Consider the following 13,555-nt stretch of genomic DNA (forward strand, 5'->3'; position numbering starts at 1 on the left):
TCGGGGAAACGCGATGTAAACAAGTCAAATGGATTATTTCTGTGTTTAACTGGGAATATAAAAACAAATTGTGAGACATGAGTGAGCTGTTGGGCCACAAGGACTGCATTAAGAGCCTCCGGAAAGACCTGGTGGATATTCAGGGTGCGATTGCGGACGTGGTTTCTAGAACCGGACCGATCAATTACACCTCCTGGAAGTTCCCCAACAAATTGGCCAGCGATCTGGATTTGATGGACCTGCTGGAGGAGTATGACTTTGTGAATGGAGAGCACGCATACAATCAGCACTCGCATGTTGTTTTACTGGAGCTGGTGGTTGACAGGTAGTACACTAAGATGTAAAAATATTCTTATTACATAATTTTTTTTGTTTAGTTTTTTTGCTTGTTTTTTTTTTTTTTGTTAACAAATTTTAAGTTTCAACCACAAGCTTAAGCTTATTTTATTTGGGTTTTATGTGGTGCAGAGTTTTAAGTGTTGTCTCAGCATCCATTCTTCCAGCCAATATTTTGCAGAAGCACCTTTTGCTGGATTACGGTTGCAATCCAGCAAATGCTAAAGAATTTTTCTAAAGAAAAATTCCTTAGCAAAAATTATGTTCTGCTAATTCTTTTGCAGAAGAGACTGTATATTAATTGATTTTTTTCTCACCTGTTAGTTTTGTTTGTGAAATAAACTATGTCTCATTTTTCTTCTCAATTGTCTACTCCTTTCTCATGGTCTATGACACACAATGCAAATAAAATATGCTAAAATTTCTGGTTGTAAAGAAACAAATGCAAGAAAATTCTAGGGATATGAATACATATGGAAGTTACACAATTATTTGCATAAATGTGTAACAAGATGATTGTGCAAAGCCTTCTCTTAACATGCTGCTTTCTCCTCTGCTTTGACTAGACTCCTCTTCCTTCTGCAAAGCATCAGTTCTTATAGTGAGTTGCAGAGGGGAAGACAGGGAAGAGACCAAAGCCATCAAAAAGGATGTCTCTCTGTGGGCCTTGTGGTTAGGAACTACTGGGGTACTTTTCTTAAGTGTGTGAACAAGAAGGTAAGCTTGGCTTCGTTACAGATTGGACACAACGTAAATATTCCAGTACATTTTAATGTTAAGGTTGTTTTGTTTTGTAGGAGAACTCCAAAGACATAAAACAGACAAAAACAAAAACATTAGATTACTCAAAGACAGAGTCATATGTGACTTCCTCAACTAGCCCAAGCCCTCACTTGTGCAGAAATTGTTCATCTGCTTCGTTTTCACCGACCTCACCCCAGAAAAGCGAATGTTCAGGTCCAGTTCACAATGCCCCACCATTATATTCTAAAGCCAAACACCACAACGCTGTCTGTGAGACGACAGAGTCATCCCTCATCCCCTGTAATGTGTGTCATAAAGTCCAGTCAATTCTGAGAAGCACAGGAGATGCATTGATAGACCTTTTCCAGAGTGAGGGTCTCCCCTCGTCTCTTAAGCGTCTCTCAGGCGCCATGAAAGACACGGTGGGTCCGGGACAGATGACGGCGGGTGACGTCACCCAGTGGGCCCAAGAGCAACTCAGGGACATGCGTTGCCTCGCAAAGCATCTTCAGGATGTGCGGAGTACCGTCCGGCCTCTTCGAGAAGCACTCGCAAAAGCTGAAACAGACCGAAACCGGTTCGGTTCTCAGCTGGCAAGCGCAAAGAAGGAGTTCCAGCAAGAGGTGGAGAAACACCAGGTCTGCATGGCCCAGCTGGAGTCTTCCCTACGGAAAGCAGAGAGGACCTCACGAGAAACACAGCAAAGGCTACAAGAAGAGCGAAAACAATCTAAAAGAGGTGACTACAGTGACTTCATTTAAATCCGTTTAATCCCCCTCCCCTTTTTTTTTTGCATTAATCATGTTACAAACACAAACCTAAATGTTTTTCACTGATATTTTTGTGCAATAAACCAACAAATTGCGACACATTTTGAAATGGAGGAAAATGACACACGGTTTCCTAAATTTTTTGACAAATTAAAGTCAGAAAGTTTTCTTTCACACATTCAGCCCTGATCCTATTCAACCAGTTGTTACCTGTGCCCTGTTAGTGCTTGCAAGAGGCCTATCACCAACCATTGATGGACAAGAAGAAGGCCACACCCTGGATAAGGTGCAGGTCCATCACAAGCCCATCACATAATAATTAATAAAATGAGACCACTTGCCTGTAATTTAATCTCAGTGGGAATCCAGCTGCTGCGTGAAATCTGACCCCACTGAAAGACTGGCAAAAAGTAAGCCACTGTTGAAAAGTAACATCCTAAACTCATTGCCATCATAGTGGTGTCAACATCATGCTTTGGGGTTGGGTTTTTTTCAGTGGGTACAGTTATGCTGGTCAGAGAGGATAGAAAGATGGGTGGAGCTAATTACAGAGGAAAGTGTACAACGAACTATATGGAGGCAGAAAAAGAGTCGTGACTGGGGAGAAGGTTTACGTTACAGCAGGATAACAAACGTACAACCAGAGCTATAGTGGATGAGCATATTCAGTGGTCAGAATGGCCAGTCAAAGTCCTGACCTAAATTCAGCTGAGGACCAGAAAACTATGTGTCATTTCAACTCCACATTTATGACCCCTTGTTTTTGGTTTCTGAAATCTGAGAAAATATATATTGATGATTGTGGTTTTAATGTGGAAAAAATTTGACTCTCTAAACATTTTTCTTTGATGTATTTCTGATAGAAATTTTGTCATTGGAGGAGAGCAATACAAGACTCAAGGAGAAAGTACAACTCCAGCAAGAAATGTTGGAAACACTCGGTAAAGAATGCTAAATTTCTTTTCATTCAGCTTAATTTTATTTTTTTTTATTTGCTGCATAATGAACCATTTATCATCCATTTCCTAATAGTGGGTCAAAAAGAGGGACTTCAACAGAAAATGGAAACACTACAAAGAGAGGAGAAGACCTGCTGTGAACTGCAACAAATGATCCAGAAGCTCAAGACTCAGCTCAGTGCCACGCAACTTCTTCTTGACAAGGAGAAGGCCAAGTACCAGAGCGCTTTCCGTCAACAGGAGGTCAGCTTTGCAGATTAAACACAGCTGTTTATCACTCAAATCAACATATTTCAATACCTATGGGCTAAATGCTGTATGGCTGTTAATCTAGTCAATGCAGGCCAAGCAGAATTCCTTATTAAAGAGAGTCAATGCTCTTGATGAAGAGCATGAAGAGCTACAGAGGCAGCTGGAAGTAAAAGAAGAGGCACAGGCCAACTTAAACAATCAGCTGAAAAAGATAACCGATTTGAAGGAGCAGCAGCAGGCTGAGCTCTCTCAGCAGCAGGTAGATAAGAGCCTTTCCATTTCTGTAATTCAGAAACTTATGCTAAATTGCTAAATGCTTACATAGTTGCATTCACCAGATGGACTGTAATTTTTCTTCCACCAGGACATCTGTGGAGATCTCCAAAAAGAGAAGCAAACGCTACAAACGCGTGTAGAAGACCTAGAAAAGCGTGTAGCCGAACTGTTGGAGCACATGCAAGCGCTGAGGGAGAGAGAAAGACTCTTGGTGGCTTTCCCAGAGCTCAACAACTGGGCTCACACTCAACCACAAAGTAGGAAATTCCCACCTGCATTTAAAGTCCTCCACACAATATATTTTGTGGTACAAAAGGCATCTTTAATTGAAGTAGCATACCTGAAACCAAACCTTCTACAGAAATCCAATCTGTAATTTGAGTGCATTTAATCATTAAACAACATATTAAGAATTAATTGTTTATATCAAAATCAGTGGCGTTAGAAATGGGTGCCCTGTTATATCCTGTATTTACTGTATATAAAAAGCAACTTAACCTCTTTTTTACACAGCCTGTCTGGTGATATAGGAGGAGGAAAAGAAAGTAATGGCCACAACTTAGTAACTCACAGCTATGATTTGTTTTACTCGTGGGAACGACTAGTTTACTTCGTGGGCATGACTAAATAATAACATTAATTATTAACATTAATAATTGTTTTATCTCAATCTGGGAATGAACTCTAATCATATTCTTCAGACAGTTGCTGTTAGGTATGGAGTAATTCCTTGCAAGACACTTAATTTGGCTGCTTGAAAAGCAGGGGATTCAACACAAACAATACGCTGACCTCGGGGAAGCTGCTGCATTTCATTATGAGAAGGACCTGGAAGACTATGTGGGTACAGATGAATGAAAAAATATATAACTTGTGGCCACAATTATTGTTTCTTTCCTCCCATGTCACCAGATGCACTGTAATTCTTTATGTATATTTGACTTTTTTCAAGATGATCAGTGTCTTGGAACTGTATTCCATAATGTTCTGTTTCTGTAGGGTATAAATACTATGTGACACAGAAACCTATTTGTCATAGCTGCTCTTCAAACAAGAGTGGAGAACATGTTGAAAACAGCTGGGTTTTTTTCACTGTGAGTTTATGCCACTGAAAAAACTTAAATAATTTCTACTTTTCTGAATATTTTCTGGGTTTGCCAATAAACGTAAGGTGTTTACTATCCCCAGGCACATGTTCGTGACACAAATATCACTGAGGCGCTGTATTTCTGGACTTGAATTTAACATTTAATATGTAACTCTTGTCATTTCTGCAGTGGATAATTACAAGATTGAATTATATGATTATTTTGTTTATTATTTACAAGGTACAGGAAACCTGATTTTGGATATGGAGCAACAACAGCAATCAAATAACATTCGCATCAAAATTCTGGAACAGGAAAACGTTACTCTACACAAAAGTCTCGAGAAACTACGACAAAGAGGAATGTTGAACATCCCCAAAGTAAGAATATGGATAGGAAATATAAGATATGATGTTATGAGATATAATGTTAGATTAAAAGTTGGATTGGATTTCTCTACTGTTGCACATTTACAGTAGCTCTCATGTGATCTTTGGATGATGGAAAACTGTTTTGTCTAAACAGAAAGCACCGTCTCAACCCACATGAATCCAGGAACAAAGTGAACCAGCTGTAAGCCTGAGCGTGTCAAGTCCAAGAAATGAAATCAACAAAAACACTAAAATAAAAAAAAATACTTTTGATAAATGTCCAATGGACATCTGAAGTCCAACAAATGCACTTCAGCAAGGGTATTTCTTGTAAATGTGTTCCAGGATGGTCATAATCCATTATTATGCATAGAAAAAGAATGACTAGGAGTTAGAGGTTTTGAAAAAGTATTGATATCCCTTGAACTTCACACTTTGTCATGTTAAAAGCTGCAATGTAATTTTGTTTAGATTTTGTGTGATAGATCAACACAACAATAGAAAATAGAAATGGATTTTTACATTTCTTTGCATGTAAAAATATTTTTATATTTAGAAAAAGGTAAAACAATAAGTTGTAATATTTTACATATGACAGTATTACTATTATTAGCGTTATTATTGTTGTTGTTCATGTTGTGGTGCATGTATAAAGTTAAGTCAGTAACACAAAAAGAATATACACCAGATTTTGCAAAAGAGCAACCAATACTTGTTTTGATCTGAATATTGTGATTTAGAAAGTCAAGTAGCTACATCTCAAAAGTACACTTATAAAACTAATAATTATGAATCTTTGTCAACCACATTTCTTTTGCAGTGAAAACTATTCCTTTAAAACTCAAAATTATAACACAACAGTTTTTATTTTTCACGTTTTCAAAAGTATAAATGTCTTTTGAGTTGTACTAAGTTGTCTTAGTTATTTAAGGGGGTACAGACAGACCCCGACTGTAAATGATAAAATAAATAAATAAAAATAAACAATGGTACTTTTGAATTGCTGAAGAAGGGATTCCCATTCCCCACGTCTCAAAACAAAAACAAAAAAATGCCGCAAAAGTCGGAACAGGTTTGAAAACAGGTAGAAGATAGTGAACTAGTCTGTGAAATCATTTCCACATACTCATTCAGGTGTCCGAGTTCACACAAAAGCAGCAATCCTGCATATATCAGAGAAGGACTTGTCGCTATAACAGAAAGGGATGGGACTTGTGATATCAACATTCTTGCACATTTACGAGGGCCTTTAAATGCAGCACTTGACGCAGTTCGATACCTCTGTCGCCATAGAAACAGTTTGCAAACAAACGACCTGTTCGTTTCTACTAGAACTGCTTACATTTTTTCAGTAGATTTCACTTGACGTGTTGTGAATAAGGAAGAAGTTATTTTAAACCTTAAAGAGGTACGAGAGTTCCCTGTGTAGTTCGGCGGAAAAACAGCGAGCAGGTAAACTGAATACGTAAAACTGAAGTTGCTTCCTTTGATCCCGAAATTGTTAATGCTCGGTCGAACGGTGTAATTTTTCAAAAATATTTTTCTTACAGGCAAATCTTTAAGATGGAGGGTAAAGAAGGAAGTAAATCAAAAGAGGAGCAGGAGAGAGAAAGTGAACAGGTCTACATTTTTAACCCATTTGTTTTCTGTATGATTTTTTTTTTTTTTACTTTATACTGCTTGAAGTTATGGTCACATAATGTTTTATTATGCAACAGTATATCACTTGGCAACAGTATCTCACTACTTGGCAACAGGACCTCACTATTTGGCAACAGTGTCTCACTTTTTGGCAACAGGACCTCACTATTTGGCAACAGCATCACTCTATTTGACAGCAGGATCTCACTATTTGGCAACAACGTTCCAACATTCAGTAAATGAAGGTCACTAGTGCTAAAATAAAAGTGTTTTGAAAAAACTGATCAGTTTTCAGCCTCCTTATGCAAACCTCATAGAGATGAACATTTCAACACTATCTGTCTCCATCAAGTGACCACTGCAACAGGGCAAATACAGTCATTTGCCCTGTTGCAGTGGTCACTCAGCATGCTGCTTTGCAAGTATTTATTTCAAGTCTTCAAAGAAGAAATTTTAAATATTTCACTTAGTATATCTGAAAATTATCTTACAGTGACATTATTGCTGCCGTCAGATGTTTCTTTTCGGCAGTTCTTTCACTGTGTTGATTTCATACAAATAATCAGCAGTAGCTGTAAAGAAATACACTATTACATGTTTATTGTCTAAACTTATTCTGCTTTATTGTCTTTCAGTTTGGTTTGGTTGAATTTTTGAGAGACAATATTTCATGCCTTACTGTAAAACTAACATTGTTATTTTTAGAGGATAAAACTCCTGCAGAAAGATCTGAGCACGATAGTGACAAACACCCAAATTGCATGTGACGCCAAAATGGTGCTGCAGAGGACACTGCGGGGCAAAGCTCAAGCAAAGAGGTAACTCTTTTACATTTATTCAGCAGGCAGGTTAAAGTTAGTATCTCAAGGTTAAATCACCACACAAACCATTATTGTGTTTTTTTGTTTTTTTTTTTTTTTGTCAATCAGAGCGGCAATGCTGGAAAATGATTTAATCTCAAGCCAGGAAAAATCTGATGAAATACTGAGAAGACAATTTGAGAACTTTATTAATCAGAAGGGGGTCTCTGAAGACCTGCAGAAAGCATTAAAGAAGCAGCAGGAGCTTTATTCCACTATTATAAATGATAAGAAAGCCATCATAAATGAGCTTCTGCAGGTAACTCCATTCAGTTCTTATGTTGTTTTTTTTTCCAAATTCATGAGCTCGCTCATTTTGTGTTGAACAGGCGCTCAAGCTCCAAGATGATAACTACGCGAGCACCTTGAGGAAGAATGCAGAGGAGGTTAATGTGATGATTGCACGGATGGAGGACCAAATTAAGCTTATGACCAAAGTCTACCGGGAGGAGCTTGCCCAGATTGAGGTGGGACCCAGTTCTGACAGAAGCAGCTTCGAATGGTTTGGTGAAAGCTCCTGAATCTGCCACGGGCATCTATATTTGTTCCAAGTTTTTTTTTCTACAATTCCACCGAAATGTTTATAAACACTCTTGTTTGAGCATAAATGTAATATTATTCATGGATCATTTCGGCTGGGTATTTCGCTACTCTTTATCTACATATCATAGATCTGCTTCTAAGCAAAAGTTAATTGAAGACAGGACTTTGAGAAGGACATTCTTGAAGCTTAATGTTAACTGTCAAACTTGTGGAAGGGCCTTCATAATGCCCTTATTAATGTCCGTTGAAAATGTTGTCACTTAGCTTTGAATCAGGATGTATGCCATGGAAGCAGTTTAAACTAATTTAGACATTTTTGCCAGTATGACTGGTCAAATACCACCAGAATTATTCCAAAACCTTGTTAGTGGCTGGAAAAGAGAGCATCGTTGAGGTGCATTTAGTCTAAGGACAATAATAAAGAGAAGGAGTATATTTATGTGTCAAACCGTCTATGTGTTTAAAATTAAAATTAAAAAATAAAGTCAAACTTGTGTACATGGGTTTTGTTTTTTAAAATCATAGAAATTTTTTTTTGTCTGATTCAAAAATGTATTCATTCACATGACGAATGTCTAGATGTGATCTCCCCAGAATGTAAATTTCGCTAACTATCCCTGGGGTGATTGTTTGTGCAGAGTCGTCATCGGCAGGAAATAAGCATCCTGCTTACAAAAGACAAGGAAGAACTGGATCGAGAGCTGAAGAAACTTTGGGACGAAGAGGTCAGGATGACTGCACTTCTGAGATGAAGCACACACGTACACGAAAGTCCAACATTTTCATTCCCCTTCACTAAATGAACCACTGAATGACTCCGATTGCAGCTTGAGAGGCTGGAAGAGAGGAGAAAGAAATTGGAGGAATACAAGAGAGAGGTTCACGAGATTGGTCAAGAGAGCAATCACGTCTTCAACGCCTTGGATTATGAGAGATGCATGAGAATTCTGGTATGTAGGAAGGTAGAAGAGTGTCAAAGGGTCTTGCTTGTTGCAGTTGTTATTATTACAAAATCTATCAAAAATCAATCTGAAGGTATACATTTACTTCCATAACCATGGAGCCATCTTATTACACCATTTGCAATATTTTCCACTCGTTCCAGAACTTTCCTACTTGTGGTGGCAACATGTTGGAGTAGCTCTGTTATGTTAGTTCTGATTTGTTGCTTTTGTTGACTTTTGTCAAAGTTCTGAGCCTAGAAAAACAACCGTAGTTAAGCTAACAGGAAAAAAACTATTTCATTTTGTTGTTAAATCACCTCAGAATTACAATGAACTGGTGGCATAATCCTGGATTCTCACAGTACCAGAGTCCCTTCATAGTACGTCACGGAAGAGGACTTTCCAAAAAGCCTTTATGAAAGCCGTAAAAAGTCTGTGAAAAGGACCTCTGCGAAATCGTCATGGTTACCTTGCTTACCTGTCAGTGGTGAGAAGGCTTTTACGACTTGACTTGTGGCTTAAGCTGCCCTCTTCTTTGCTTTGCAGGGCCAAGAGAGAGAACAGAAAAAAATCCAGAACAGCAACTTACCCCTGAAGATGAAAAGACACTTGTACTTGGAAAAGGAAGAAATACTTCTTACCACATTCAGAAGTATCAAAGGCAGGATCACCAGGTAGCACGGCTCCTCTCCCATGCAGAAACCTACGTTGCACCCGCTGCTATACATCGACTGGTTTGTGTTTCCAGGGAGGCGAGAGAGATAGAAAAGCTGAAGAACATATACATCGACCACCAGAAAAAATTTGCAAAGCAGAGCATTGCTTTGACAGATTACTCACACTACACCCAGAAGCACGAACGCATTAAAAGCCAAGTCAAGTGAGTCAGATTTCCCGTTTCAAACGAGTTCCACTCTGCCTCTAGAGACCTGTTTTTTGTTGTTGTTTTTTTGACTGCGCTTGTTTCCACGTGCAGGCATTTTGCTATTACCGATGCAAAACATTTTGAGGAGGTGTGGCTGATGATTGAAGAAGAGGTAAAGCACTTAGCACAGAGAGCTTTGGCCATAGACTCTGTGATCTCCCAGCAGCTCTACGGTTCACCCGAGCAGCAGACGGATTTGAACCTCCTGCTGCTCTCCAGTCCCTTCCGGCCCTGGAAGACGAGAACAGAGATAGTCCAGACACAGTTTCCACCGGTGGAGAGTCCGGCTGAATCTTCCATTGAGATTCTGGATACGACAGAGAGCACGGAAGAGGAATTAGCGTTCATCAACAGCAGCCCCGAATGGGAGGGCGAGAAGCTGGACGAGGAGACGCAGGAAGAACTGAGGGAGCTGCTGTGTAATGAAACGGTTGGTTACCAATTCAGTTTTTATGATGGCAAAAAAAAAAAAAAAGTCAAAACATCAAAACACAGACACGTTGAGCCGTAAATTTTCCTGGGTTTCCCGACCAGGACTTCTTGATTGAAGCCAAGATCCTGAAGCTGCTGGCTCCTCTGGTGACCCAGGAACAGACCGGAGTAAAGCTGGGATCCATCCTTTACGTAAGCGCACATTCAGCTGCTTCAAATCACTTTCAGCACAAATATTCCCACCTGGCACAAAACGTGAACAAGAAGACATGCCGTCTTCTATTCTAGACTCTCGGTATTGATGAAAGGGATTTGCCTAAGTTGATGGATTTCCTGGTGAGGTACACGGATCAGCAGAATGAGCAGACCAGGGTGAGTGACAGACAAAGAGCTCTGTGTGGGTTTTCTGCAGCATCGACCTCGCTGAAAACTATCTGTTAATTCTCCCAGGATTCACATAGTGCCAGCATGACAGGCACTTCGTTGGACCTCATCCACCCTAACCACGTCCTTCGTGCTCTGAAAAGCTTTCTTGAGCAACAAAGTTTCAGGTGAGAACGCTGTAGCAACGTGGAGCTATGCTAAACTGTTTTAACATATTAGAAATCGATCAGTTGTGTGCTGTGGTGGTGCAGGGGTTAAGCACAGCCCACACATGGAGGCCTCAGTCCTTGACACGGATGTCCCAGGTTCGATTCCCGGCCTGGTGACCCTTGCTGCATGTCTTCCCCATCTCTCATTACCCACTTTCCTGTCAATTAACTATCAAATAAAGGCCACTAGAGCCAATAAAACTTTCAAAATAAAAAAATTGATCAGTCTCAGTCTGTCGAAGTTCCAACTGAAGGAGTAACTCTTTCAATATTAGGGAGCTGTCTGTAAGAAAACGATCTGGATTTTTAACTGCAGCAAAAATGAAAAACGTTGATGAGTCACATTTAAAAAAAATAAAAAGTTATTCCAATCAGACTTCTTCTAAGCAGTTCATCTCTTTCTGCACTACCCTAACCACTTTTATATTTTAGGTTAGATCTTGGATAATCTAAGACAAATTGTTGGTTGAAAAGAATCCTCTGATTGGAGTGTGAAGGAGCACATGGAAAACTTTAAAGGCAAATAATAAAAGCTTTATTTTATTTTACTAAAGAACACTGAAAGCCAATTCGGAGAGAAGCCAGGACTAATATTATGTGTTCCTGCGTTTTAGTAGGGGGGTTGCTGCACTCTGGGAGACGAGACGATACCAGCACTCATCAGTCAGTCAGAGATGGATTGTCACATTGCATAGTCAGGAAAAAATTAAATATTTTATTGTTATGTTGCACTGTTTAATCTCAACAAGAAAAAAAAGAAAACTATTTTTGCGGCTAAAGCAGAATTTTCAGATTCAAACATGTAATCAACCTACTGAACAAAGAGACAAGATTGCATTAATCACTATTTCTAGTTTGGACTTTATCACAAGAGACTATTTTGGAAGCATCCTGGATTTCCAAACATTACAAATGAGATAATATTTAAAGGACATCTGCTGTGTATTGACAGGAATCAAATCAAAACGAGCAACTTTTGAACATAGAAAGGTCATAAAAGCATCCACATCTTAAAGACTCAGGGATGCAATCTGTGTAGCGTAAGATACCATTTTGACCAGATTGCGTCCAGCTGGACCTTTTAAAAAAAAAAAAAAGATTTGATGAACGTAGTTAAACTTGTATAAAAGTTCACGTCTGATGAGCTTGTATGCACTACAGCCATAAACTGCTTTGGAAACCCTCATCTTTTTATGACCGTTTGATGAAATCTGTTTTGCCTCATCAACTACGTCCAGTGCCGTCATCTTCATGGTATTCTTTTAGGACGAGCTCAGCCCAGGAACTTTCCAGACTGTGGCTCGCACATGCGCGGGACTCTTCCGGGGACGAAGCGTATTGGAATAGCCTAGGCAACATCATCGCAGAGGAGAGAGTTAAACTGTGGGATTCCACGTTGAGAACACTAAAGCAGTACCAGTAAGTGGCTCATGCAGGTAGAAAACATGTCTCCGTGACAAAGAATTTTGCTGGGATGTGTTTTTGTGTTTTCTAGCGCTGTGTTGACAGACGTCTCTCAGCTAACCAAGGAGCAGGAACGTCTGAAGGACGAGAACGCAGAGCTGCGCTTGGAAATCGACAGTATGTCTGCTGCTGTTTATTATACTTCACCTCTAGGAGGACGTGTTTGTTTAGTCTGTTTTTAGCACTGCCTTAAAGGTTGTAACACGGCCCCCACCTAGCTATACTGACATGTGGATGTGAATTCACATTTAAATCAAACTGTAAGGAGTTTGATATTCAGCTTTGGCAGTGATGGAACAATAAGAGTTTACTTGATTTCTTTGTAACACAGGTGAGGAATAAAATTTCTGACCATAAACAAAGAAGTTATTGCATTCTACAAATAATCAGAGACACAATTAAAATGAAACATTTGGTTCGTCTACAAAATTTCAATATTTTCGATTCAAGGATGATTAATTTCAGGACAATGGGATTATATTAAATTTAAAATGTTAGCTCTGGATGTTCTTTTGTTAATGGTGTGACTGTTTCTTGGTGTTTATGAGTAGTTTTATTTAAAAATGTTTATCAATCTCATTCTGAATTAAAAACAATCCATATGACTTAATGTTCTTCATTTGATTTATAATGTACAAAAAAACCTAAGATTGAACAATATGTCAGCAATAAATCATCAAACAGTTTCAGTGTGACCAATGCTGACTCGGTAAAAAACCATTTGTTATACAATAATTGTTGGCTAATTGGTTTCAATAAGCTCTTTGTTTTAGTAGAAGCCCAAACAGATTATATTTTTTTAAAAAAGCTCAAAAAGCAGACGTACCAATCCTAACATCACTGTCAATCCTGGCAATCTGCTAACCTCCCATAACGATCATTTTAAAAATGGTGTAACTAAGGCCCTGTTGCAGTATTTGAGATTGGATTGAGACATCCCTTGTTGAAAGTACTTAAAGATATTTAAAACATGCCGTTTTAATGCTCTCCACTGACCCCTGTACATGTTCTCTCACAGATTACCTGAAGAAATGACATAATCGACATAAGTGGTGCATTGCCGTAAAGTTTATATTTAAATAAAGGACTTATTAACTGATGCTTTGTGTTGTTTTTCTGACATCTTAACTACATGAAGACGGTAAAAAAGGTCTAATTTTCAGCCTTCCTCACAATATGCTGTATTTAAAGAATAACAAGGGAGATGCAAGTGGTGGTTCGACCTTGCTGTGTTAAATCGCTTGTGGCTAAGCTCTGAGATGTCAAGACACTAATAGAAATCAATTCTGTTTTCCTATTTCAAGATGCAGAAACAAAAAACAAAAAAATCAAACCCCAAAAGTGTGAATGCGTTCAA

At 38.8% G+C, this 13,555-nt stretch overlaps 2 protein-coding genes across 4 annotated transcripts; both read left to right on the forward strand.

The window, feature by feature from the left end:
• The first annotated feature begins 66 nt into the window (after window positions 1-66).
• Window positions 67-5,135, forward strand: ccdc157 (coiled-coil domain containing 157). 2 transcript variants are annotated; one of them, XM_008419166.3, is made up of 9 exons: window positions 67-325; window positions 903-1,053; window positions 1,134-1,818; window positions 2,714-2,791; window positions 2,883-3,052; window positions 3,144-3,320; window positions 3,426-3,594; window positions 4,666-4,805; window positions 4,951-5,135. In XM_008419166.3, the coding sequence occupies exons 1-9, from the start codon at window positions 78-80 to the stop codon at window positions 4,972-4,974; spliced, it is 1,842 nt and encodes a 613-aa protein (XP_008417388.2). In that variant the 5' UTR covers window positions 67-77; the 3' UTR covers window positions 4,975-5,135. The 2 variants fall into 2 exon arrangements, with proteins under 2 accessions (XP_008417388.2, XP_008417389.1); XM_008419167.3 differs by lacking the exons at window positions 4,666-4,805; window positions 4,951-5,135 and having other exon boundaries at window positions 3,400-3,563.
• A 963-nt stretch (window positions 5,136-6,098) lies between these two features.
• drc1 (dynein regulatory complex subunit 1 homolog (Chlamydomonas)) lies at window positions 6,099-13,297 on the forward strand. 2 transcript variants are annotated; one of them, XM_008419164.3, is made up of 17 exons: window positions 6,099-6,248; window positions 6,347-6,416; window positions 7,143-7,255; window positions 7,367-7,556; window positions 7,627-7,764; window positions 8,479-8,565; window positions 8,668-8,790; window positions 9,331-9,458; window positions 9,533-9,664; window positions 9,761-9,797; window positions 9,876-10,139; window positions 10,244-10,333; window positions 10,430-10,513; window positions 10,592-10,692; window positions 12,001-12,153; window positions 12,230-12,315; window positions 13,217-13,297. In XM_008419164.3, the coding sequence occupies exons 2-17, from the start codon at window positions 6,360-6,362 to the stop codon at window positions 13,231-13,233; spliced, it is 1,800 nt and encodes a 599-aa protein (XP_008417386.1). In that variant the 5' UTR covers window positions 6,099-6,248; window positions 6,347-6,359; the 3' UTR covers window positions 13,234-13,297. The 2 variants fall into 2 exon arrangements, with proteins under 2 accessions (XP_008417386.1, XP_008417385.1); XM_008419163.3 differs by having other exon boundaries at window positions 9,761-10,139.
• The last annotated feature ends 258 nt before the right edge of the window (window positions 13,298-13,555 follow it).

The sequence above is a fragment of the Poecilia reticulata genome, chromosome 9, assembly GCF_904066995.2.
Source record: "Poecilia reticulata chromosome 9, P_reticulata-male-v2, whole genome shotgun sequence".
NCBI classification, from domain to species: Eukaryota; Metazoa; Chordata; class Actinopteri; order Cyprinodontiformes; family Poeciliidae; genus Poecilia; species Poecilia reticulata.

Excerpts from the sequence above, each read along its gene's own strand:
- drc1 (XM_008419163.3), top strand. The coding sequence starts at position 6,360 with ATGGAGGGTAAAGAAGGAAGTAAATCAAAAGAGGAGCAGGAGAGAGAA. Across the intron at positions 7,765-8,478 it reads AGGAGCTTGCCCAGATTGAG|AGTCGTCATCGGCAGGAAAT; the intron begins GTGGGACCCAGT and ends TTGTTTGTGCAG. Across the intron at positions 9,665-9,760 it reads CGCATTAAAAGCCAAGTCAA|GCATTTTGCTATTACCGATG; the intron begins GTGAGTCAGATT and ends TTCCACGTGCAG.
- ccdc157 (XM_008419166.3), top strand. The coding sequence starts at position 78 with ATGAGTGAGCTGTTGGGCCACAAGGACTGCATTAAGAGCCTCCGGAAA. Across the intron at positions 326-902 it reads CTGGAGCTGGTGGTTGACAG|ACTCCTCTTCCTTCTGCAAA; the intron begins GTAGTACACTAA and ends TGCTTTGACTAG. Across the intron at positions 1,819-2,713 it reads GCGAAAACAATCTAAAAGAG|AAATTTTGTCATTGGAGGAG; the intron begins GTGACTACAGTG and ends TATTTCTGATAG.